Source organism: Musca vetustissima, unplaced genomic scaffold, assembly GCF_032173495.1.
Source record: "Musca vetustissima isolate MV318-11 ecotype Yass unplaced genomic scaffold, APGP_CSIRO_Mvet_v1 utg81121, whole genome shotgun sequence".
Classification (NCBI taxonomy): Eukaryota; Metazoa; Arthropoda; class Insecta; order Diptera; family Muscidae; genus Musca; species Musca vetustissima.
Genome location: NW_026876785.1, coordinates 57,328 through 84,603, shown reverse-complemented (window position 1 = coordinate 84,603; position 27,276 = coordinate 57,328). Strand labels below are relative to the sequence as shown.

At 32.4% G+C, this 27,276-nt stretch overlaps 1 protein-coding gene across 1 annotated transcript in view; it reads left to right on the top strand.

Moving 5' to 3' along the window:
• The window catches only part of LOC133321337 (uncharacterized), a 53,295-nt gene that overhangs the window by 17,431 nt on the left and 8,588 nt on the right, over positions 1–27,276 (top strand). The window contains exons 5-7 of the mRNA XM_061530430.1: positions 776–907; positions 2,694–2,861; positions 19,190–19,379. Of these exons, the coding sequence (XP_061386414.1) occupies positions 776–907; positions 2,694–2,861; positions 19,190–19,379 (490 nt within the window). The remainder of the gene's footprint in view (positions 1–775; positions 908–2,693; positions 2,862–19,189; positions 19,380–27,276) is intronic.

Sequence of the window (27,276 nt, the reverse complement as noted above, 5' to 3'; positions counted from 1 at the left end):
TACTCGTATTGATAAACATAATTTACATATATAGCATGTTTGAGGCGTTCGTATTAAAAGCCATTTTAAATATTAAAAATACATTAATGAACAAGAAATGGGAAATTTTATATCACTGCCATTTCGTGATGTGATGCATGAGATAAGCCATAAAATTAAGGTTTTTCTATAAATTTGCAAAAAAAAAAAAAACACTAAAGCTGTTATATATTTTTTTATTTTGAAAATGGTTTCATATAAGATATTCCACTGTATCCCCAACTTTGTAAAAACATCCATTAAGTGGGAGTTAGGCAATCTGTTTCTCTTGCAACAAGTATCAGTAGTATTTATGAGGACAAGGACTAACTGAACAAAACCTAAAGCATTTAAAGCATTAAAAATCCTTTTTGTCTGGATGAATGCGAATGTGAGTGTGTATGTGTTTTTGATTCTCTTTCGTTTTTAGCCACAAACAAAGCAAAGGAAAAATATTGCCAACAAGAAAATAAAAAGAAACGTAATAAAAATCCCTATTAGCCTACATACATATCAATGCGTGTGCACACAATGTCACATAAAAATATATATGTGTGTATGTGTGTCTCTGGACGTGTAAAATTCTACAATGTAACACATATATATTTATTTCTGCAAATACTTGTTTTGTTGTCTTCATTCGGGGTATGTTTTTTCTGTTATTTGCCATTTTTATTAGAGTAATTCTTTGTCAAGCCTTCTCTTTTAAGAAAATATCCTTTTTATATAAATTTTTTGTTTGTTTCTTTCTTTACAGCTATCAGGACATTATGAAGATACCAACATCTTTGTCACAATTTTCAACATCATTGGGTCCCATTGTCGATGGTCATGTTATACCCAATCAACCCTATAAAGTAATGGGCCAATACACAGAACACTTTAGCCGGTATGTATGATTTTCGTTCTTTCACTTTTTTTGTGGGGAATTAGTTTGTTTGTTCTCTGTCTGTGGTTTGATTTTGTTGTTGCTGCTGCTGCTGGTGTTATTGCCATTGTTACTTTTCGTACGTTTGGCAAAGCTTGGGCCATTACTTTAATGCCTTTGAATTTATGTTCTATACTAAAGAGAACAAATATAACAAATCCACTGCAACATTTTGGGTTATTTATTTTGAAAAGGGAACCAAAAAACAAAACAAAAACACAGTTTCGGTTCTTAAAGAACAAAGGTTTTTATTGCATTTCCTTTGATGTTTCCGTTGTTGCCATGGTGTTTGAAGTCACAGCCAAAGTTGTAGAAATTTAACATTTCATCTGGATATGGGTGAGTGGCACATAACTAACATTTAACACACTAATGGATGGGACGGTGGATCGGCATGTTTCCTTCCATTTACAAGAATCACATTTCATTAGTGTGTATATTCAAATGGGTAAAGGAAGGTAGGGAAAAATTATAAACTAAGAGTTGGTTGATCAATGATTTAACAAAACGAAAAACACGTAAAAAAAGATGATTGACATTCACAAAATCTATAATAGTGGGGCTACCGTTTTATGGGCTGAAACGTGCTAAACAATGACGCAAGTTCGTTGGAAAACGTGCCAAAAATCCCCAGAATTCCGAATACTGGGTAGTACCGTTTTATGGGGTCACCCTGAAACTTGGGTCAATATTAATAAATGTTGGTACGGAGATGTGTTAAACAATGAGAGCCCACAATACTAAATTACAGCCAATTCGTTTGGAAAACGTGTCCAAAATCCCTAAATCCGTTGGGGGCTACACCAAAACGTGGACAACGAATGGATGGTTTACTATGTCTGTGCAGAATTACAGAGCTCTATCTTAAATATTGCGGCAGACGAACATGCGTAAATCGACATAGAATTTTATTCTGATAAAGAATATATAGGTGTCGTCGCTTTTAGCTTTGATTACAAATTTCTTAACTCATTGGACTCCATTTCAGCTACTGTTAATTGATGTGCTACATAAGCACTACAGTCCGTTTTCTCAAATTTTGTACTATTTGTATGTTTATGGTTTAAAATATGAATCTCAAGATCACTTATATGGAGAGTGGTAAAATTTACGTTATGAACGAAAAATATGTTCAATATAAGTCCTTACTTTGACATAGCCATCATATAAATGTCTCGACCCCATTTAAGCTATTTAATGATCCTGGGCCCATTTTTATAACTAAAGGGGCAAACATTTGGTATTTCGGGCTCTAATGGAGTGAAATAATTCCTTTCAAAACATTTCCAATATACGTACCAGTTTTGAAATATACACGATATAGAGGTCCGATCCCTTTTTTAGTCTGTTGTAGACTCTTGCCCAATTTTCACACATGAATGTCTGGAAAAGATAAAAAATGGTAGATATCATAAGAAATGCCTGAAAGATTTTTATTTTTTATTTTTTATTTTTTTTTTTTTTTTTTTTTTTTTTTTTTTTTTTTGATGGAGAATGAAATTAAGAAATCGACCCGGCCAAATCCCATTACATTTTTACTTATTTTTTATTTAAAATATGTGAACCCATTCGAATGTTCTTTAATGCTTAGCTGAGAAATATCTCAAGTAATTTATTTCTATTTACCAGCCGTACAATATACAAAGGTCACATGACTTTAACATTTATGCTCAACATCAACATGTTTGGCTTGTTTAATTTTCACACAATTTTTCATTCACGTTTTTTCTTCATCTTCCCTTTTTAGCTATGATTTATTATTTGGCATAACTGAATCGGAGTCGTATCATACACTAGGTGCTGTGGCTCTGGATGAAGGATTACGTGAAAATGAACGCGATAATTTATTGCGTTTCTATATGCAAAGCCGTTTTGATGTTCGACCGGATCTAGCATTGGCGGCCACACTCAAGAAGTAAGTTCGTTTTAGATATAAGCAAATTTCAGTACACACAGTTGTAATATGAGCACCCGGGGGAGGATGCAAACATGCCAACAGAATTCTAGTTGAACGCCTACCATAAAATTTATTGTTTAATATTTCACATAATGTATAAATATTGGGGTGGATAAGTGATAATTTGGCACAATTTTGTTTATTCTTATGTAATAAGGAAATTGATTTTCAGTTTAATCTATGATAAAAATATAATTTATGTATGTAATATTGGGGATTAAGAGGGAGGAGAGGTGATTAAAACAGATGAAATTAAATTCAACACCATATTTGTTCTAACAACATTTGGATTTGGATGTTTGACCATCAAATTAAATACTTTTATATTTTCACGTACCTAGCCTTTTCTTTTTGCTTTAAAAGAAAACAGAAACCCCATTTTCATTTCCTCCGTTCAACTTCAACAAACAGGCACAACATACTTGAGGTGGGCGTTACTGGGTCACCATTGTACGTGTCATAACAATTTAAGATCATTTATGCCACCTTAACGTTATAGGTGTACAAGTGGGCGTGTATTGTGCATGTATGTGTCTGTGTGTATGTATGACAACATGTGTTTGTGTGTAGCAAATAATTTATCATTATTTTTCCGAGACAAAAGGATTTGTGGCAATTATATTTCTATAGTGCACCGGCAGCTATATTTTTGATGTCAGTTGCAGTTCCTCTTCTTCGTCGTCGTCGTCTTCTTTTAGTACAAATGCAGCCGTCATAAACAGCTGCAATAGCAGTAACATCAAAAACAAAAACATTCGAAGAAGTAGCAGCAACATCATCTAAATTATACATTACAACTTTTCATTTACTGCTGCAAAATTATAGTAATTTGAGTTGAAAGGGATTGCAATGACGTTTTTAAATTTTAATTACATTGCAAAGCATAAATGCACAAGTAGCTCGTTGTGTATGTGAACGGGCGGGTGTGTGTGTATACGTGTGATTGTTCAAACATACAACATAAATTGTTATTATTATCGCAACAACACAGCAGCAGAAACTAAGCTCCCGTTATGCCATCATATTTTATGAACTGAACGTAGCAGTAAGTAGAGAGGGAGGTGTCTATGTGTTGACAAAAGTGTATGCGAATGTGTGTGTGTGTGCAGTGTTGATGACTGGGGTGGGAGGTTGATAATTACGCATTTAATGAAAATGCAAGTGTTTTATAAAAGTAGCAGATACTATTGCTGCACTGTTGCTACACAGCTACTAGTTGGAAAATATATGGATTTCGTTAGCAATGAGAACGAGAGAATAACTATCACTAAACTATACATAATTGTGGGTTAAAGAAGAATTCCAAAAGCCAGTCGGGTGGAAGTGAATATTAAATATTTCATAAATTTAAGCTTTGCAATGAACACTGCAATTAAATGAACATTTGCATGACTATTATTGAGATGACATCTTCATACAAGCTATGATTATCATTGGCTGACATAAATTAACACAACATTTGATGAACTTAGTTTGTGTAAATAATTGTCACTTACTTGTTGGGGGCGATTAGCAAATGCTAAGAAATATTGATATGAGTTCATATTTTAATGAACATTTTTCGTCTGTTGAAACTGCGATAGTGACCACAATATTTAATATAGAGCTTTTAAATTTTAAACATATGTTGATATTACAAATAGTTTTTTGATAAAAAAATAGAAACATCTGTAGAGAGGTTTCAATATCAGTCTATCATATTATATAACCAATATTGATTTTATTCAAAGTGCCTGTAAATTTATCCAAAGTGTCTGTAAATTCCGCATTCTTGGTGGTTGGAAAAAAATTATGAAAAAAACATCTGTAGAGAGAGGTTTCAATATAAGTCTATCTTTTGATAGAGAATATTGATTTTTTTAAAAGTGGCTGTAAATTGCCATTCCGGATTCTTGGTGGTTGGAAAAACCTTGGACCGAAAATTCCAAAGTTTTAGACGTATTTACTAATTAAAGCGTCATTGATGGTCTTCGGTGTATTTCATAACGAATCGGTATTTATTTGGTATTCCTCTTCACTTTCTATTTAATTGAGTAAGAAAAGACTTACATTTTTTAATAACATATAAAATAAAGCTATTAAAAAATAATATCTAATTTATTTTTACACATATAAATACCAATTTTATGATTTCTATATCTGTTAACAGCATATATATGTTTAATATCCTGCAGCTTAGACAATAAATTGATGACATCGCTTTGCCCAGTACACATAAAAATTGTACACGTACAGCAGCATTACTTGCAGCTTAAGCATCGTTTAAATGCCAGCGAACAAATAATATGTCCTTCATAAAATTCCAACATTTTCGCAACAAACATTTAATATTTTCTTTATTTTCTCACTTATGCCCGGGATCCAATCAACAACGTGGCTTGTTGAATTTTAATTTTTTCCCAAAAGCAAAATTGCAATGAAGTGTCTTTATCATGTGTTGAAAACCATATCTGACAAGCTTTGAAAATGAAATGAGAAATTTTTCAACATTTGATGATGAAGAATTGAACAAAAAATACAACAGAATTTGTCGAATTCTTGTGGTAATTTATTGTGGCATTGGCAGACAGGTGGATTTATAGCTAAAGGGTCTTAGACTGAAGAAGAATGGGAAAAACAACACGCAGAAAATGAACTCTTCAAGGGTATTTTGTTTGTGAAAATACACACTCACTTGTTAATCGCTGTTAAGTAAGTGGCTTGTTAAAATGTAATTTAAGTGTCTATTGAGGTAATTGGCAATTATTTTTTTATATATATAGAAAATTGAAAATAAGAACTTTGATGTTTTTGCCAGTTAGCTACGACGTGTCTTAAAATATTGTATTTATTAAAAAAAAAAAAAACTTTAAACAATTTTGAGAAAACACTTTTAGATAATATTAGGATGGGGAAACAGAAATCAATTAGGACGGTCGTCGTAAATACCGATAAAATCGTACAAATGATCGAAGTTGACCGGCATGTTAGCAGTCGTATAATCGCCCAGTAGCTAAAAATCGTGCATAAAACTGTTTACAGAAAGCTAGCTTCAAAATGAAGCTAAATGATTGGCTGCCCAACCAATTAACAGACAAAAAAATAGAATGGATCGAATTTCCATCTGCGAAGCCTTTTCCAAACGGATAGATCCATTTTTTAAACGGAAGTTGACTGAAGATTAGAAATGGATCACAAACGATAATCCTGTCAAAGAGCGGTGAAGCACATCAAACGGTGGCCAAACCAGGACTAACGGTCAGGAGGGTTCGGCTATGCATTTGGTGGGACTGGAAGGGGATTATTTATTCTTATTATCTAAGAGTTACTTCCATATGGCCAAACGCAAAATTCTGATTTCTACTGTCAACAACTGGACAGTTTGAAGATAGCAATTGACCAAAAACCGTCAGAATATGCCAACAGGAGAGGTGTCGTGTTCCACCTGGACAAAGCTAGGCCACACACATCTACAGTGACACGCTAGAAACTTCCAGAGCTTGGTTTGGAAGTTTTAATGCATCTGTCACACAGTTTGGACTTGGCACCAAGGGATTATCATCTTTTTGTTGCAATGCAAATTTTTTTAATGATAAAAAATTGGTATCTAAAGAGGAATGTGAAAATCGACCACTAGGGATTTTTTTCAAATAGAGAGCAGGACTTCTATGAGAGAAGCATTATGAAGTTACCTTTAAAATGGCAACATATCATACAAAAAAACGGTTCATATTTGTCCCAAATCGAACATTCCGAAGCATGTTAAATAAAGTCCTATAGTTCATATAAAAATAAAAAAATAAAAATTCCCCAACCTAATATATACACTAAAATATTAAAAACGGCTCTTATTTCGGTCATGACAAATTCATTCATCAGGGAATCAAAATCTAAATTGATCCTTTGTTGTGATGAGAATTACAAAGTGTATGAAGTAATAAATGTATACACCTTTGCTACAATTATGACAAATATATTGTCGTCTACAATGACATTGTTATTTTAATTCGAAAATATCCCTAAGCAACAATTAAAAACAGTTTATATTGTGTTTTTCATTGTCCAGGACTTAGGAAACCACTTAACATTTTGGATACCATACAGAATATTTCGATTTACAGTGCTTTCCCCTTATAGTTGTTATTCGAACAGAAAAAGGGCTTTAGTTTTGCAATAACAACAAATAAAGTCATTAAAATCCAATTATTTTTAATTGAAGTCCTTTCTGTTACAAAATGTTTTTATTTATTTAAAATGGGTGAAAAAAAAACAAACAACAATGAACATTTATGCTGCCTTTACACACCCACTCTGACAGCTAACTTTTTGATAAACTCGTTCTATATGCATAACAGAGGCAACAAAAACAACAACAACGTCAGCAGCAGCAGCAGTAACATTTGTGATCTAAAACTTTTATGCATAGTTCCTCAAAACGCCCGGGCAAAAAGGTATAAACTTGTTTGCATGAATCCTTTCATATTTGCTTAACAATATCATAAATTTCAACTAGTAAAATTTTACGACGTTATCCGCCACAGCTCAACGAAACTAACAACAGCAGCAGCTACAGCGCCAACAGACACATGTACAGATAGCTAACATGCCACATACGTTTACGATTTGTTGGGCTGCCTGAACTTATTTTGCTTTTCGTTGTTGTATCTTTTATTTTATTTGTCCCACAACTAAAAGCGTTTGTGTAAAGGACATATTGTACAATAAGTGGAACTTGAGAAACATACGTTTGAGATAACGAAAAGAGAAAACGAACAAAAAAAAATAAATTTAAAAACTCACACGAAAAACCTGCAGTCTTCTACCGCACAATAAACTATAATGGACAGCTTTTCTGTATCTCTCGTTTTAAAGATTTAATAAACTCATTGTGGTCATTTTGGTGCAATAATCCAATGTTGGTTATCTGCGACCAATGTCAATATTCGTTATACACCCAGGCAAAGGAAACGAAACAACAACAACAAGAAAAATATCTAACATCCAAACACAATAGTTTTTTAATTAAAGAAAAAGATTGAAAATATCGTGCTGACAACCCAACACCAAACACACACACATACGTATCCACATATATTCTCATTTATTCCAAAAGAATCTAATTAAAAATTATATACAGCAAGTGTATTTATTTTGTCTTTTATAAACTATTTATGCCAACCACCACTACCACCACCACCATGAGTAAGTTTAAACTAAACACGAAACTAGTTTTTCTTTTCTTGTTTTTGTTTTTCTTCTTCAGGAAATTCTATCAACACATGTACAAAAATATACACATATATGTGGTGAAAAACAGTCGTATGGGACATTAGAAACTAAAGACGAAATAAATTGAAATAAAATATACAGTGGAGAATTTTAAAATAGTTATTGCGAAAATAATTGTGAGTTATCAGAAGAAGTGAACTAATGGGCCTCATCTTCGGGCTTGATCTATGCTTGATCAATATCAGTTTGGTTCAAATTGGATATTCCTTTCGCCTAATATTAAATTTATAAAAATTTAAAATTTTAACCATGATATTGTACAATTAATTTTTTGTTTTGTACATTTGTAAATCGAATCCAAATTGTCTGAAACAGATTTAGTGCACAGGAACAACATATTTCTTTAAGGGGACCCCCCCCCCATTCTCGGTGTCAAAAAATTTTTTGATTTAATTCGAATCTACACTAATTCAAGAATGTCCCTACAAAATTTCAAGTGAAAATCTCAAGAAATATAGCCGATTTATTGTGTCAAATTTATAAAAATTTAAAATTTTAAATTTTGACACGTTTCTCTGGGAGTGTGTAGCTATTGTACAATTAATTTTTTTTTTAACTTAGTTTGTGGTAAAAAATAGGCATTTGTTTCAAAGTTCCGCCATTTTGTTAATTGTTGTGCGAACTCAATAATCCTAGTTCATACGAGAGCCAGACATAACACAGTTAGAATTTTCGTTCTGTTCCAGTGAGGAGTTATCATGCCCGCCATCGAAAATATTTTTCTTTGAACCCAAAAAACAACAACAACAAATTTTGGTAAATTATTTTTCTTTTTTTACATCTTCAAATATATATGTGCCAAGTTACAAACCTTAACAAGCATTGGTATTCATTTACCAGCCCATTTAAAATCTTAAAAATAAAAAATTTTGATGAGACACATTTTGCCTATCAAATCCATAAGTTTGAGGGTATATAAAGCCTGTGCAAAAATTAATTGGGGGTTTCTATGTCTGTCTGCGTGGCTTTCATATAACAACAAATTTCAGTACACTTTAACGGATTAAAAAATCGAATAAATTTATATCTGAGTTTTGTATTTGCAATCGAAATCGTAAAAATGAAAATAGTTCCGAAATAATGTTTTTCCTATAGTTGATGTCGCTAATAACGATAATTGCTGTGCTCCTATTTAAATAATCCACAGTGTAGATAAAACACTTACACACCAAACTTGTGCTTAAAGAAGAACATCAAAATTGAAACTGTAACCAACAGATGTGTGGGGTTTCTATGTGCATCAACTTCTAAACAGGATTTAAACAAAAAATATATAAAAACAGAACAAAAGAGGTGGACACAAACAAATAAGAGAAAATAAAATTGACATAACGAAATAAAGGACAATATTATCATTGACTTTAATTCAGGCAACAACAAAAAAAAAAGAAAACTCAAAAATTACAAACGCATTAATTTATATAGCAAAAAAAAGTAAAACTTTATAAATTTATTAGTTTTTGTTATTAAAAGAGCTAACTTATTTGCATAATATATATAATAAATTGTATAATAATAGCAATGCAAACGAACATTTACTCTTCCAATGATGTGAAGGCGTATTTGTTATATAATTGTTGACATAAATAATACGCACCCTTTTACAAGACCAAACTAGGAAGCATTGCCACACATGTTTATTGCATATATTTATTTTAACACCAGCCTCTAATCCTGGAACATTTAACATATCAATATTTCGAAAGAAAAATCTTTGTTTTTTATGGAACTTTACTCTGCCGTTAAATTGAAATAAAAACTTAAGTTTACAACACAAACATTTGTCCACATTTATAAAAATAGAAAAAAAACAAACTAGTACCAAAAAGACAACAATAAACAATAATGTGTGTTTTTGTGTGAGGAGTAAAAATAAAATACAATCTTAAGTAAATAATGGGTTTTCATTGTGAACTGCAAAAATAAAATCAACTAATTTTTAAACTGTATAAAATCATCGAAATATTAGCAGTTCCCAAACGTAGTATGGAGACCCACAATGTTGACATGACATATTTTGTCATTATTTTATTCAATGTCATCAGTGAATATTAAAATATTTCAAAAATAAATATCTCCAGACAGATGCAGAAAATTTAGATATCTAATGATCAGTGAAGTAGGCGTCTTCGTTTACTGGGCTACGGATTCGATCTTATTGAAAGGAATTGTGATTACTACACGGAACACTCTATAAAAATGAAGAAATTATTGACAACTACAGAATAAATAGTTTGGAAAATATATAATAAATATAACTTTTTGTGTCGATTAAAGCGCCATGTATGAACGGTGATTTGGAACAGCTAATTCCTTTGACCCAATGTGGAAGAAATTTTTGAATTGAATTTTCCAATTTCATGAAAATGGTTTACCAAGGGGAATACATCTGTTACTCTTTTATTGCGTTAATATCCTTTTGTGTTTTTGTCCCGCGTTAGAAATTTATATTATTACTGACCTTTCCACGTAATATGTAGCTTTACGTCTTCACAAAAAATTTTTTGATTGAAAAAATATTAATGAAATTTGAATACCTTAATTTTCTAAAAAATTAACTTTTCAAATTATGATTGCCTTCCTTTCTATGACCTCAAATTACATGATATTCAGAAAATATCACATTATCATATAATACCTGGAATTGACACTTCGCTACTACTGATTAAGACAATACTTATGTATATTTGTATGTACATACTTATTGGTGACCTTATTGTCCTTCAATAGCCCTCCTCCCATTTTCTACAAACAAACAATTATTATTTTATATTGGTGTAACATTTGAACTTATCCGTGGTGTGAGTGACCATCCATTATCAGCTACTCTTCTACTTGTCCGATGATTATAATTAACTTTGACGTCACCCTCATTAACGTCGAACTTTTTTCCCGTTAATTTATATTTTTACTCATGCCTCCCAGCCACCGTCATCATCTGCCGTGAATATACATATCTTGCGGTTTTTGTGTGCGGTTTCGTTTGCCCTCTTCATCATTTATGGTCTTTTTCACACACGATTAGTATTCTATTATCATTACAATGAGCACAAGGAAAGGAATGGAGAACAAACAAAAAAAAAATTAACTACTCCACCCTTCATGTATAATGAGTTCATTTATTTGATTTCTTTCATTGTACTTCTGTTCTGTTTCTTCTATTACTACTACTTTCTATTGTCCTTCACCTTTATGGTGGATAACAATGTCGCACCTCATGTTCCAGCACCCACTCACTCGTCATTGCCTTAAACTGAAAAAAGTGGAGCGTAGTAATTACAAATTGTTATCTGGTTATCCCTAGAGTCGTCTATGGTGCATGGAAGCCCCATACTCTTTGAAGCGCTATAGTGGTTTCCTGGCGGGAAATTAAATTGTTTTCATGTAAGAGCACACTTTTTACAAAAATATGTATACATACACAAACACCCACACACATGGATGGTTTGTCCTTAACTATGCCACTATGTGGTATACCTAAGCGCTCATACCCGATTATAAGTTAAAATGGAAACGGCTTTAAAGTGAAATTTCTATACAAATATGATGATGCATTTTCATCGTAGAGATTAAGGGAAAGAGGGAAGGAACTGAGAGAGAGGATTTCAATGTTTTTTAAACATCTAAAACCATTATGCTGCAACAATAAAACTTAACATTAACAAAACGCCAACTGGCATCTATGAACTGCATATGTGAATAGACACATGCAGCTGGCAGACAGCTTGACTGACGGGTTGTCTGACTGACTGACTGGCGGACGGACGGACTGAAAGTCAAAAGGATAAATTAACTGGCTGATAGACGGACGGACATACAATATCACTCTAAGAGAACAATAAGAGGTTGAACAAGCGAAATTACAACTGCCACAACAAAAAACAAAAACTACAGCTGACTGACAAACAGTTTATGAATTGTTAGCATTTCCGGCACGGAAATGCCATAACAAAATGCTTTACGATATTTGTACCAGTTAATGTACTAACTGTAGTTGTTGGCGTTGTTGTCGTCGGTGTCGGAGTATGTAGTACGTGCAAATGTACATCGTGCAAAGTTTTTAGTTTATATAATACATGATGTGATAATGAAGAATTCATATGTGCATATTTTTATGGATGAAGTGGGTGGATGAAAAATAGTTGTGTGCAATTTTCTCTTCCAAGGATATTTGTAAAATTAAACTGGGGGGAAATTGTAGTTTATATTTTTATTTCACATTTATGGATGTCTTAATGAAGTGATATATGAAAATATATTTATTGTTAAAGTTATTAGATATTAAAGTTTTAAATAAAAATAGCTTATAAAGTATTTTAAATGAACTGGGGAAATAGTATACGGCGTATACGTTATCAAAACAAACATACACACATTTCAACCATTGTTGTGTTTTTGTGTGTGTTGTTTTTTGTGTGTGTTGTTTTTTTTAATACTGTGTAAATTTGATTTCTTATAACAACCCATATAACTCCATGCATTTTGAAACTTAGCATATATTATTAGGATTCATCATGGAATGCATACCTTCCGTAATCTTGGAATCAACATTTATCAACCGAAACAATTCTTACCCATAATACCCCAAAAGATAATGGCATTTCGATGTTATACCTATTGTCTGTTCTTATAGCTTCTCAAATTCTTTCAATGCAATTTCCTTCAATGTTAATTAAACTACTTTTAAAACTACTTACTTGAGAAACAAATAAAATTAAAATATTTTTTTATACACAACACAAAAAACTGTAACCAATTATTTTGTTTAACTATAAAGTTTTTTTTTCTCAAAGAACCCATATTTCGAAATAATTACAAAGTAATCATCCCGAAACTATGAGCTATGTTAGTACTTTTTCTTTTGCTCTGTAATCCAAAGTCAAACACTAGAATGTGGTTTGCATGGCAGAAAAGAAGTGTTTGAAGAATGAAACTTTCTTTTTTTGTGTGTGCGTGTGTGTGTCTAAGAAAAAATTTAACAAACTATAGTTTAATTTGCTAAACGCATCCAAAAACTGTAACAAAAAAAATTATCTCAATGCTGTACAAAATGGAAGCAAACAAAAGCAACAAAAATGTGGGTTAAGGAAACCACATACACTTTAAAACACACAAAAAGTGAGTGTGAATGTTATAACATTTGACAAACTATCCACTATCAGCAGAGCTTCTGCCTCTCACACACACACGCATGCACACATTGATAAACAAACTATCCTTTACATATGACAGAGTGTATAAAAGAACAAACCGCAAAAACTTTGCTGCTTGGTTTATGATTTTTCACTTTACTTTCCTCAGCTTAGCACAAAAACGAAGTGAGTGACGTTGAAATGCTGTAGCACCAAGAAGTAGAAGAACCGGCAGCGGCAAACGAATAAGAAGCTTCCTTTCGTTTTACTACTTGAGATCTTTCTTCGCCTTTTGCAATGGTACACCAGAAAAAAACAAATACATATGCATGGCTATGTGAGGGGTTACAAGGTAACAGCAACAACATCAACTCACATACATACGTACGTACACATGTTTTGGACGTTGCACGTACTCAAATAACGATCTTAACAAAATAAACATTTAAAGATTCCATGGCAAAAATCTTAGCTCTTCGCACACGCACACCGACACACCCATTCGCATTGCAGACATCTAAAATAGATTTGTATTCATTCATGTAGTCATGTTCATGGGTGCACACATACACAACACACGAGCGCACACAGGAAATGCAAAGGGAAGGAAATTGTAGAGATTTTCTAAAGAGGTTGTTAAGGATGTAATGCCGTGCTCACATGTACTCTTATATCAACGCTGTCCGTGTCCGTCCGGACCCATCTATGTGTGTTTTGATCTTTGTCCTTTTTTGTGGTATATGTGGTATATAGAATACAGTGCCCCCATCATATCCCCGTGGTTGGGTCCTTTTTTCTCATGGCAACAAAAGAGAAGCAAACAAGTCTTAAATATTTGTTTTGAAGTGCATAACATTTTATTAGAAGATGAAAAAGCAAATAACGAAAGCCACAAATAAAAGCAAAGACGGCAGTCATATATATTTGTGGTTTTGTGCTTGGCTACGACTGTTAGGTTATGTGTAAGATTTATATTCGGCAAAAAGGGACATTTTATGTGTGGCATGTTGATATGCAGTATTTAAGAAAAATATTATATGCATAAATACTATGGCAATAATAAAAAAATACAACAAAGACGTCATATATTTAACATTAATAATGCCATATTTATTTGTTAAAAGTTAAAGGAGAAATTTAAACATTTTATTATTTAAAAAATTAAAAAGTCCATACAATAGACTGTTCATTCCAATATACTTTTGTAATTTGGTTAAAGAAAAGCAAAAAACTGGGTATGAATAAATTTCGATATTAAGGTATTTTTCAAACCATTTTTATACCCTTCACCACACTGTGACAGAGGGTTTGCATGTCCGTACGTCCGTCTGTCCATGTTAAATTGTAAAAAAAGTTCAGGTCGCATTTATGACCTGATTTGGATGAAATTTGCCACAGGACACTTATTTGACTCAAGGACCAGCCCTATTGAAATTGGAAACAAATTATTCAGATTTAGATACAGCTCCCATATGTATATACATTCGTCCGATTTTAATGAAATGGTGCACCAAAGACCCAAAGTTAGTCCGATTGCCGCAAAATTTTGCACAACGTACTGAAGTTACTATAACATAACGTTAAAATCGATTCAGATTTAGATATAGCTCCTATATATTTTTTCGTCCGATTTTATATTAATTAAGCACCAAAGCCCCTACATTTCTTTCAATTTGCACGAAATTTGGCACAGCTTACTGAATTGATTCTAGAATGATGTGTGCTAAGTTTCGCGGAAATCGTTTCAAATTTAGATATAGCTCCATATATATACTGCGAGTACTCGTACATTATTAACATTTTAATTCTCTTCACCCATAATGTAAATCTAAATTTACTTCTACAAATTGTTTATAATTTCCAAAGGCATAGAAGATTTTTCTCATACGCCATTTATAGGTATTTAATTTGTTTTTCCAAATCATTTTAAATGTTAATGGCAAATTTGGCTTAACCGGGCTTTAAGTGTTACTCAGAGTACATTTCCAAATTAAATGTATCGACATGAGTGTATGTGTGCCTGCGTGTATGTGTGTGTGTTTACTTTGAATCATTCCCACCGGTTGGAGGTGGAGCGTGGGATACAAAGAAAATAGTTGCAACAGCTGTTGCCAATGTATTTATTTATTGAGATATGAGAGAAAATGTATTTGTGTTTGCATTTCGGTGGGTATGTGTGTGTGTATAAATTTCGTTATGGCAACAAAAGACTTCGTAACATAAATATATATATATATATATATTCCACCCTCAGCCCACACCCATATGCATTTTCCGAATTTACTCGTCTACACGTATGAGGTATTTAGCTGTGTGGGTGTATTTGCGGTCTACAAGGTGAAATACAAGTCCATAGCATTTACAGTAAATGTTAACAGAGATTTAGATATAGTTATGCTTGGTTATCTGTAGACATTAGTTGTTTGTTTTTGTACAGGTGTTGGTATTTGTGTACATTTGACTATTTAAAACATACTTGCTCAATGCATACACAGCTACACAGAACAATAAATGTCCATGCATTTACAACTACACACATGAGTTTAGTTGTAGCTGCAGGTGTTATTTGCATTAGTATAAAACAAACACACACACACTCCCACATAGTCGAATATAAGGCTAAGACAAAATTGTAAGTAAAATTGTTACTAAGAAGTAGCATTCCCCTACACACACACACAATCACCTAGACTCACACACACCCACACTTACTCATTAGTATGTATGAGTTTACATTTGTTATTATTTTGTTTTTGTGGGTAATAAAGTGCAAAATAGTTTGGTTTACTTGGTTTGTTTGAGGTTAAATTTGTCTTTCGTCGTCGTCTTCTTATTTTTCTCCTAACTCTTAGGTAGCAGCACTTATGGTATTAAACCTCTTATTTAGGTGGATTGTTGTGCTTCCTTTAAGTGTTATGTGCTTTGGCTCGTTAACCCACATAAATAAGACGTACATGACATAGCCTTCTACACGTTGATACACAGCCACACACCCAAACACATGTGCATATGATTATAATGGCAAATACCAGTCTAGTATCATTTTGAATGTTGAACAATTGTACAGTAAAAGGCAAATGTGTTATCTTCTTTATGACGTCTAGTATATCAATTAGGGACAACATTTTTAAATGTCTTCGTTTTCTCTAGAACATTCCATGATAATATAAATATTTTTCGACACATACAATGTGTATATTTTCCTAACTTTATAAAACATTAAATTAAAAAATTTATGAAAATATTTCTGCACTACTGTAACTTCATCTTCAATATGTATATACATATTGTTAAGCATACAATCAGAAAATCTTTAACTTTTCTTCAATAGAACATTGGTCGCCAGGTTTCCTTATCGTTGTTTTATATTTTCAGGTACCAGAATCCCTGTTGTCTGTGGTTGATTTTAAACGTATTAGGTTTAGAACATGTTATTGCCCTACCCCTTTACTCCACTTGGGATAACATTCCGTAGATTCGTCTCAGTATTGCGGTACTTTTTTCACATGAAAGGACACATTGTACACAGTACATGTGTGTGTGTGTGTGTATGCGTGCGTGTGTATTCATGTTTCGTCATCAGCATCATCCGTTTGAGGAACCAACCCTGTTGTTTGATAGTGGTAGCGTTCGCTACCAACAGAAGTACACAACGTTGCAATAATGCTCCTTGAAAGCCTTGAGGTTAAACAAGGTTGTCACTTCTTATGATTGTCAAGTGAGGCTTTTACACTACAAAAGATTTACTTAGCTTGTTGTGCTCAGAGGTTCGGTATAAACAAGACGTATTTGCTTGAAATAAAATATTTATTCTGAAGGCTATGAAAAGTGCAAATGTGTTATGCAATAACAAACTACTTTCATGGTATATAAAAAATAAGAATGACATTAAATTTGGCCAGGCCAAGATTTAAAAACTTTCCAACAATAGAATGAAACAAATTAAGAAATCGGCGGGGCCAAACTTTTTACAAACTACACATTTATTCATGTGCCCGATTCCGTCCAATACCGAGAATTAGAATGGAATGTCATTATACCATATACAACTATGTTGCCAAGGACCAAGGACCCATCGTTACGAAATGTATTGATTTTTGTAATGATCGATTAATATTTAGTAGATGAAATGCACCAAAAACTATATTTTGTTTGTTTTTCCGATCACTGCAGATGCCATTATTATGACCCGAACATCACGCAATTTTACATGTGGAAGGGGATCTGGTCAAAGAAAGTAAATTAATGTTTTGATAAACATCGGCAGATAAAATTGACCAAGACTTTTGTGTAAAAAGTGCCAAAATTAGCATTCCATATATTTACTCCTTTTCATATATTTACTCCTAAAGAACATAGATCGGAGAGGTTATTAGTATATTCAAGACGAGTGGTTGATACAAATTATATTGTTCTTAGTCATCCGATGTGGGAGTTATGCGTAAAGGGCGTCGTGGATGAAGATCTATAATTAACGATGACGATCGAATGATATTCTGGTAAGAAATGGGCGGATAAAATATACTTTTGTCTGGTTTTCTAGTCGCTCTAGAGACCTGGCATGGGATCGTGCCAACTTTTTGATAGTGATCGGTCAATATTTAGCTTGTCAAATGACCGAAGAATTTTGTGGGTTAATAAGAAAATTTGAATTGCATGGCGTAAATGTTCATTCCGGGTAAACATAATTCGGGAAATATACAAGCGTAATAAAGAGTATCTAATCGGTCAAAAGGGTGCACATATCGCGAAATAGTTCGAGTTCAGCGCTAGTTGTGTAGGTTATCACATGGTCAGCCCCGTCAGACTTTACTGTTCTGCTCACTGGTTTTATTTTCCGTTTGTAATGGTGATTATTTCATATCCTTTAGAGATATTTGTTTGTATTTTTGATATTAGGAAACACAAATATGAATATTTTTACATATATTTTTTTTAACATTTAAATAAAATGGCCCAACATGACCCAGAAATACAACACAAAATAATTGCTTAACTATAAAATTAAATTATTGTCCCCATTGTCTTGCGCATTATCTCGATTCGGTGGGTTAACATTTTGTCAATTTGTAAAGACCATTTTTGCCAATGAATATCAAATTAAACTATTTCACTTATATCTACATTTTCAATTACCCTAATACTACCTTAGAAGATCGAATGGATTGCCATGATATCGGTTTTGCTGGCATTTAAGATTAATGTGATGGCGTGTTTAGTCTATAATAATGGGGTTTTAATTTCTAATTTAAAACATGCAAATAGTTTATTAATAATAAACAGGCAAATGAAAAGCAAATATCTCTGCTAACACCAAAAGTTGACATACACGTGCATACATAACACTCATTTACATGTGTATGTCATGGAAACTAAAAATTGGCAAATTTCAATTGTATAGAATTCAAAGGAAATGCCGCCTTTAATGATAATGAATATTTAACGATTACAAAACTCATTTCCTTTGCAACATTTTCATTTCAATTATAACATTTTCCTCCGGGCCATGTACTTGAAAAAGACCAATAAACACAGATGAATGATGTTTGTGTGTGCGGAAAAGCAAAAAGGGGATATTTTATAAATACTCACACACGTCACTATGTAGTTGAATATTTTAACACGATATTTAACTATTTCCATTGAATAAATATATTTATATAAAATATAGTTATTATGTATGCACATCCCCAATGGGTGGGTCGGTGGTACAACTTCCTATTGTCCAAATACTGTGTGTACGTGTACGAATTTCAATAGTTTTGTAATTAACATTTGTATAACAACCGAAATACTTGTAACGTTTAAATAAGTATGTTTAAGTAATCATTTATAGTTTACCAAAGTTAATGCTCTCCAACTCCTCAATGGAATTTCAATTTTCAGATACAGTGACATGTACACAAATCCCATTAAAGCTACGAATATGGAACATCGTGACGTTGTCTTGGATATATTGTCAGATGCTCGTGTTGTTGGTCCCTTGCTGCAGACTGGTCTATTTCATGCTGAGGTGAATCGTCAAAATTATATGTACGTGTTCGGGCACAACAGTTTCGGAGGACCTCATGCCAGTGTAAGTATACATACCTAGATATTATGGAATTTATTTTTAATTTACTCGGTATTCAATTATATCGTTTGTACGATTGTTCGACACTGCCAGCAGAATAAAGTGTGAGTGAATGAATTGAGACAGATAATGTCAATGAATTCAGTGAAATCTTTCATCAAAGTCAAACAAAATCAGTTGGATGTCAATATTTTCCGTTAACATTTTCATTTTACGCACGATGGTTGTTTGTGTGTATGCGAGTGTATGAGTGTTGTAGAGATGGATGAGAACAAGAATGAGTTAAGATAAAAAATGTTGGTAAAATGCAAATTGAAATGAGAAAATGCTACAGGAAAGCTTAAGACCAATATGACCTCGTTTAGGCAAATACCCATGTATGCAAACATTAAACGATCGTTTCAAATTAAGATATATCTCCCCTGTAAAATTTCTTCGGATTTCATGGTGCTCCAATTTTGCACCAGTTACTGAATTGCATGTATAATTACATCCGATTTCATATAATTATTGATTTATTTTCTTCCATTAATGTTCAACAATCATCTTCAAAGACTTATGGTGTACAGACAGAAATAACTTTTTTGCCATAGCTTATTATTTATTCACAAAATGTATGTGACAGATCAAGTTTTCCTTAGAAAACTACACTTTTGTACAGATTTTCCCCTAAAGAAAACTTTTATATTTGTCTGACAGGATTTCGAAATATTCTCAGAAAGGAAATACAATTTTTTATAATGTTGTCCACAATTTGACTTCAATTTGATAAGATATTTTTTTTTAAGTTTTTCTCTGTGTATTGTTTTCATGGTTATTTGTAAAAATATTTGGGATAACATTATTATTCATTATACATATTTTCTGAAAAGCTGTAGTTTTAAAAATACAAAAATAAAATCGTTTCAATTATCATAAAATCGGCTTATTTTTCATATTTATTATTTTTTATTCACTTATATCCTTCTTACATACAAAAATGTTTTGCCACATATGTTTCATGTTTTCCAACATCGAGTGAGTAGTCACACATATTATTTTAAATCTTTTGTCCTGACATGAAAGCATACAATGTGATATTTGTCTGCAGCAGGCGAAGGACACCAAAAAAATCCTTATATTGTTACCTACATAAGTGCGATAAATATTGCTGCTTGGAGCCTTGCTTCGAGGTTTACCTTACTTTCCGTTTTATGGTGAAAAACCATAACAACAGCAAGACCCACACATGTAGCTTTCCTGCCTTTACAATGAATATCAACATGAAGCATATACTGGCATATTTACTTACAGCTGAAGTGAAAAAAATAAAAATAAAATCTTTATATTTATCAATTGAAATTAAAAACGAACAAAAGATTTTTAATCGGAGAATATTTATTATGTCACTTTATATTCATACGTGTTTACGGCCTGTTCGCAATAACTCAAGGTGAAGGGAAGTGATTGAAAATACTATATAATTTGTTTCCAATTGAAAATGCTATAGTCATTTATTTATTTTTTTGTAAGAACAATTTATGAGATAATTATTCATTTTATTCGTAAAAATATTTTAAACGATACAATTCGAAGAATTTTTTCTTCGTCCTTTTCACATCATCCAAATTGTTTGCTCTGCTAAAGCGACAAATTATGATTAAAACATGAATACCAACTATATGACACCGATGACACCTGTTTGAGGAAAATTAATTTCGATGCATGCGAACATTAATGATGAATATCAAAAAGCGTATGAAGAAGTTAACGGTATTTGAAAGACCAATCACGAGTAAATAGAATATAATTCACCAATGGCGTCGAAATGAACAGCATCCGACGTAGATATTAGTACATAATAATTTCGGTACCAGACTATCTAATAGTCAGTCATGTATACAAAGTATAATACTATATGTAAGGACCTTGGAAAAAATTTCATATACTCTGAAATTAAATGTAACAGGTTAAAGGCTAAGGGCGGATATCAGGTAATTAGCTATTTAATTAAGCTCAATTTCTATATTTCAATAGTTTTACTTCCTCACCAAAAACAGAGCAAATAAGCCCCCAAATTTGATATTAAAAAAAATATTTATAACAACTTTTAACTATTTAGACTTTGATAAACATAAAACAAAAAAGGAGGTTTTATCGATGCTGTGAAGTCGGATCGATAATAGTGGTCTTTCAATCGACCACTGCTGCAGAATCAAAATGGAGTCAGAATCTCGAAAAATGTAAAAAAAAATATTCTAATTTATTTCTTTTAATTCATATTATACCTTAGATTGAACATTTTTAAGAACAATTGGGTATAAGTTCCACGTGGCCGAACTTTGAATACCTTCCATCATAGGAATACTTATAGTTACGTGAAATGAAATATATACCAAAAAGTGGACCTATACCGACAATTCTACAAACCGATTTATGTTAACCATTATCTGCACTATATATTTTTCCTAAAATCTGAAAACCCCAAAGCGTGGACCGATATTAATAACCCATGCTAGAGTGGAACACATGTATAACATCCTAAAACTACTATTACTACAATTTAGAGTGCAAAGTTATATGAGGCTATGCCTAAGCGAAAATTTTGGGGTTATCATTATATAAGGGGCTATGTCTAATTAATGATCGATATAGCTCAACTCCGAACTCAATATTTTAGTTTTGTATCTCAATACCTTCCTTCAGGAGTTATCATTATATGGGTGAGATGCCTAAATGGCCGATATATTTCATCATCGTCAGGCTTTTTATCACGATAATCTTAGAAGACGTAATAATTACAACATATGGATATATCATCTCAGAATTCCAATATGGGGTAGGTCGGGAGGTTTGTTATCCTATATGACTAACAAATTCCAAATTACAGCGAATTCGGTTGCAAAATGTGCTCAAGTACATCAAAATACCGCAAATCGGAGGCGATCTACATAAAAATATCCTTTTTATAATTTTTTGTGGAGAGATATTCTACCCGATAAGAACTCAAAGTACTAAATCTCAGCGAATTCAGTTGAAAGCGCGCTCAAGAACCCCAAAATACCCTCATATGGGAGCTGTGGCTAAACGTGACCTACCTACAGAGAAAATGCTCTATGAAAATTTTTGGCGATGTATCTCAATTCGTTTAGATGCTAGAGTGATTACAATAGACAGACGGACATGGCTAGTTCGTCATAGAGTTTTACGCTGATCAATATATATATACTTTATAGAGTCGGAAATGATTATTTCGATGAGTTACAAATGGAAAAACAATATTAATATACCCTCCATACTATGGTAGAGGGTATAAAAATAGATTGCCCTAGTTTTGGTTTTTGTCATAATTCTAATCAATACCTCTTATTTTTTATTCTACACTACTTCTTTTTTATTTAAAAAAAAAATCTTTTTTTTATTTTCAAAAGACTTTCTTCTGAGAAAATTTCCTGCAAGTTGTGCTGTATGTTTGGTTTTAATTTAGTAGAAAGGAAACTATTTCCTTTCAAAATGATTTCACTACTCTTGTTTTCTTACTAATTTCCCCGTCTTTTGCTATTGAATCTCTTTAATAATGTCTGACCTTGTTACTTGTTTGTGTCGATAAAATATTTAATTTTCTTCTATGAATATTTCATAGCAAAAAAAAAATCATAATACACACATACAAAATTCAAAGATTCTTTAAGTATATTCTCATAAAAAATATTTATTGAGATTTTTTTGCGAATTTCATTGAAATTGTTGATTAAAAGAAATAGGAAATCCGCATGAAAGTGTGTGTGTGTATGTGCTTGTGCAGACACTTTAAATGAAATACTCATATCAAGATAAGAAGACAATATTTGAAAATAGTTTCTTATTTGTTTTATACACATGATTTTTTCGTAAGAAACTAAGGATATGTTATATACATACAAGTATTTGCATTCTCATAATTTTTCTCCTAATGAACAGTGGAAAACAACAATCGAGTCAGCTTTCGTTAAAAGTAAACATAATTTAGTTGAGTTTATTGAATTTGAATTATGGCAAGTCAGTTTTTATTATAAGTAAATATATCAAGATATATGGATCATAAAATGATCCTTTTTAAAATGCCACCAAAGTACTTCTACGATCTTTTTTTTAAGTTATATTATTGTCAAATTTTCATACGAACTGTTTTTAAGTAAAATGCTATACCTTAATTCACTGTAGCATCAAACCGTTAAATTGCAACTAAGTTTTTGGCAACAGAAATTGCATAATATAGTGAACATCTAACTATATAATAAAATAGAATCCGAGGAAAGCGTACAAAACCAGGACACACACACATATGTTAATGAATATGAATATGCAGTATTTGTTTTTTCCTGTTCTTATATACAGTCGCACTTTTTTATTATTTGTTGCATAAAATCAACTCGGATACGAAAGGTTCGTTATGAGCCCCATTCCTATTTTGTCTGGCAAAACAGCAGGATATGATTCTTGCAGGGAAACAGAGAAGCCAAATAACAACAATCATAAATATGGTTAGGCTTTAAATGTTTGCTCTTTTATTTCCCTCGATTTTTATTTGCTTTTAAGCCCATTCAGCTAGACAACGTAACAAACGGTGACTGCAGTAGTCCCGCACACACAAACACACATTTGTGTAAAAATATGAAAATAAAAAAGAAAACAATCTGGCAAAATGTTATGTTATTCTCTAAAACATAACCAAACGGCCGACTAAAAAAAACTAAAAAGAATGCGTTGGAACATGTTCGGAAAATATGTTTTTTGGAAGCCAGACTTATACTAACACAAAAGAAAGGAAAACTAAAAAAAAAAATATTCGGGTCGTAAAAAGGCGGAATTTCCATTTTTCCTAGCCATTGGTTACTATGGTCAGTTGGCTCATAAAATTTCCAGCCCATGCACATTTTCCTCACATGTAAGTATTGGCCTTGCGTCTGCAAGTCTACATTGTCATATAAGTGTGTTCGTGTGTGTGTGCGTTCAACATATCATGGCTATTGTTGTTTGATTTGCCAAACATTGGCAGTAACCTAAACATTTCGGTCACGTTGTTAAACTTAACATCCACCCAGAGATTTTTATTACTTTTGGCCAGCCAGTGAAAATACAAATAAAAACAACCAAACCAAAACTAAACGAAACGAAAGGAAAGCGAAGCAAACTTAAGCCTTTGGGGAGCAGTTGCAAGAAATATGACCATGCGAAAATGGTATATGGGATTTATTTTAAAAAGCCTAGAACTGGTAAACAAAACGATTTAACTTGGTCCAGCTCATACAACAAATAGTCATGGTAGTATTACTTTTAGCATTGTAGAAGATTGTTTTTAAAATCTGTGACACAATCTGGGTAGCAATTTCGATTTCATGTAAGAACTCATTTTTGCCTGGTATCACAATGGATGACGATGGCTAAATTGTGAGCAACACCCAACTCTAAATAACAAATTGAGGAAGTAATTTATTGCAGTTCTTTGTATATGAGAAAATTATCGAAAGTTGTTTCCCTTTTTGCAATTTGCGTAGTTTAGGAAAATTTCATTACCCCTCCTCATATGTTCGGTTCAAATTTGTAAAAGTTCACCATTGTCGTAATAACAACTTTGTTTCGAAAACAAAATATCAATGAAAGCCAAAACGAAGTGTTTATTTCTTTTAACGTTTTGACACTTTATTACTTGTCCCAAGGGTGGTATGAAAAGATGAAGAAATAAACTAAAGTATTTTGGCGACGTCATTTATCATTTTATTTAAAATACCATTAAAAATCACATAAAATTAGACTGGGTTGTTATCTGGAAAAATGGGACGGAAGGGAAAATAAATAAAGGGAAATAATTTAGAATCAGATGGAACATATACCGATTTGAACCAAATTGTTTAGACATAGTTCCGAGCAAAGCTCTGATCTATTTCTGATGCAGCAGACTTTCCATTTTGATTACTAGAATTTTTGTAAAGTAATACTGATCATAATTCTTTCTAAGCGTTGTTCAAATTTTTAAACCCGCTCTGAGTTGTAATATAAGGAATATTTTTATTTTGCCTTTCTTTTTGCAACCCATCGAAGTAACCATTACAAATATTCTTAATCATAGCCCTCTCCTCCTTGGTTCCAAAGATTCGATTTTAAACCACTTTTTTCTTTCCAGCTAATCTTATTTTGAAAAAATTGTTTGCAAAAATTAACCCGGAGTGAAGAGGTGTTTGTAAATTTGCGATTTAGTATGCAGCTTCTCGAAATATAAGTCAATTTAATTAAATATAAGTCAATTTAAAGTGCAGGTCGCTTTTATAATCTGATTTGGATGAAATTTAGCACAACTCATTTTTTTGACCCAAGGACGAACCCTGTTGAAATTGGTAAAAATCGGTTCAGTTTAAGACATAGATCCTATATATCGACGCCTCCGATCCATAGTATGCTAAGTCGACTTAGCATGTTTTAAAGTTCTTTACGTTTTTCGATACTACGGTCCTTAATTTAAATTCTCTGAAATGTTGGTAATCATCGGCCAATCCAAACCAAAGTATATATATTTGGCACGTAAGATATAAGAAACTTCCGTACTTTGAGAGCTTCTAAAAAACTTACTTTTCACACTTAGCATACTAAATATGAGTTTTATGTAAATGGTGCACCAAAGTCCCATATGTCTTTCGATTTGGACGAAATTTGACATAGCGTACTGAACTGAGTTGGGAATGTTGCATGCAAAGTTTCATGCAAATCGGCTCAGGTTTAGATATAGCTCCCATATATATTTTCGTCCGATTTTATGTAAATGGAGTCCCAATGTCCGTATATATATACATAGCATACTAAATTGAGTCTAGAATGACCGTATATATTTTCTTCCGATTTAATGTAAATGGTGCACTAAAGACCCAAAACTAGGCCTATTGACACAACATGTATAGGCATGTGTAGGGGTTTCTGAATGGCATGTGTAAGAGTTTATGTCAGTCAGTTCACATATAAATGAAGATCACATATTTAAGTTCGTTAAATTTCATGTTAAAGTTCCTTCGAAAATGCGACTTCTGTTATGATATATAGATAAAATATACCCAAAGTGGTGAAGGATATCTTATAGTCGGTCCAGTCCGACTATAATACTTTCCTTACTGGTTTAATTTTCATACCTGACAAACAATTTGTGGTGAAGGGTATACCAAATTCGGCTTAAAAGCTGTCAATGCCTTCCTGAGATACCATTTTCATGTTTCTGGATAATAATTGTGTCCTATAGATCTATTTGATAAAATTATTGTGTTTCGTTCATTCGTGCCGAACCGGTATTTAATTCAAAATTTAGGAACACAAATATAGATATTGGAGTAGTACTTCATGGTAATACAATGACTTTGGTCAAAATAAGCATATACTACTGTTACAAAATGATATATTTATCAAAGTTAACCAAATTGCACATATATCCTCGTATTTATATTTGCTCCTAAGGGACATTCCCTTTACTATATGTTCATTTATATATATGTAGTTATATAAATATTATATTTTTCGACTGTGTTCTATTTATTGACTTCTAGTTTCATTATTGTATCGCCTTCATTTAGTTTCTTGTCGACATTTTGTTGTCTTCCGATTAGAAAATTCTATAAGTTTTCATTTCATTATTGTAACTATCCACAACAACAGCTAAAACAGAAACTTCTGCACATTCTACTGTCCTTTGAGAACGAAAGGAGAAACGCTCATTGGAGCTGTTATTGTCGTCAATTACTTTTGTGGCCAGATTTTTGGGGTTTTCAAGTTTATTTCGGGGAACATGTTGTGGTGTTCCATATCCAACAAAAACAAAAAAAAAACTATGTCATTCTATTGGAATACTTGTATGATGACATTGAGAGTGGGTGCACATTGTTGTTGTCCTGGCTTAGTAAGG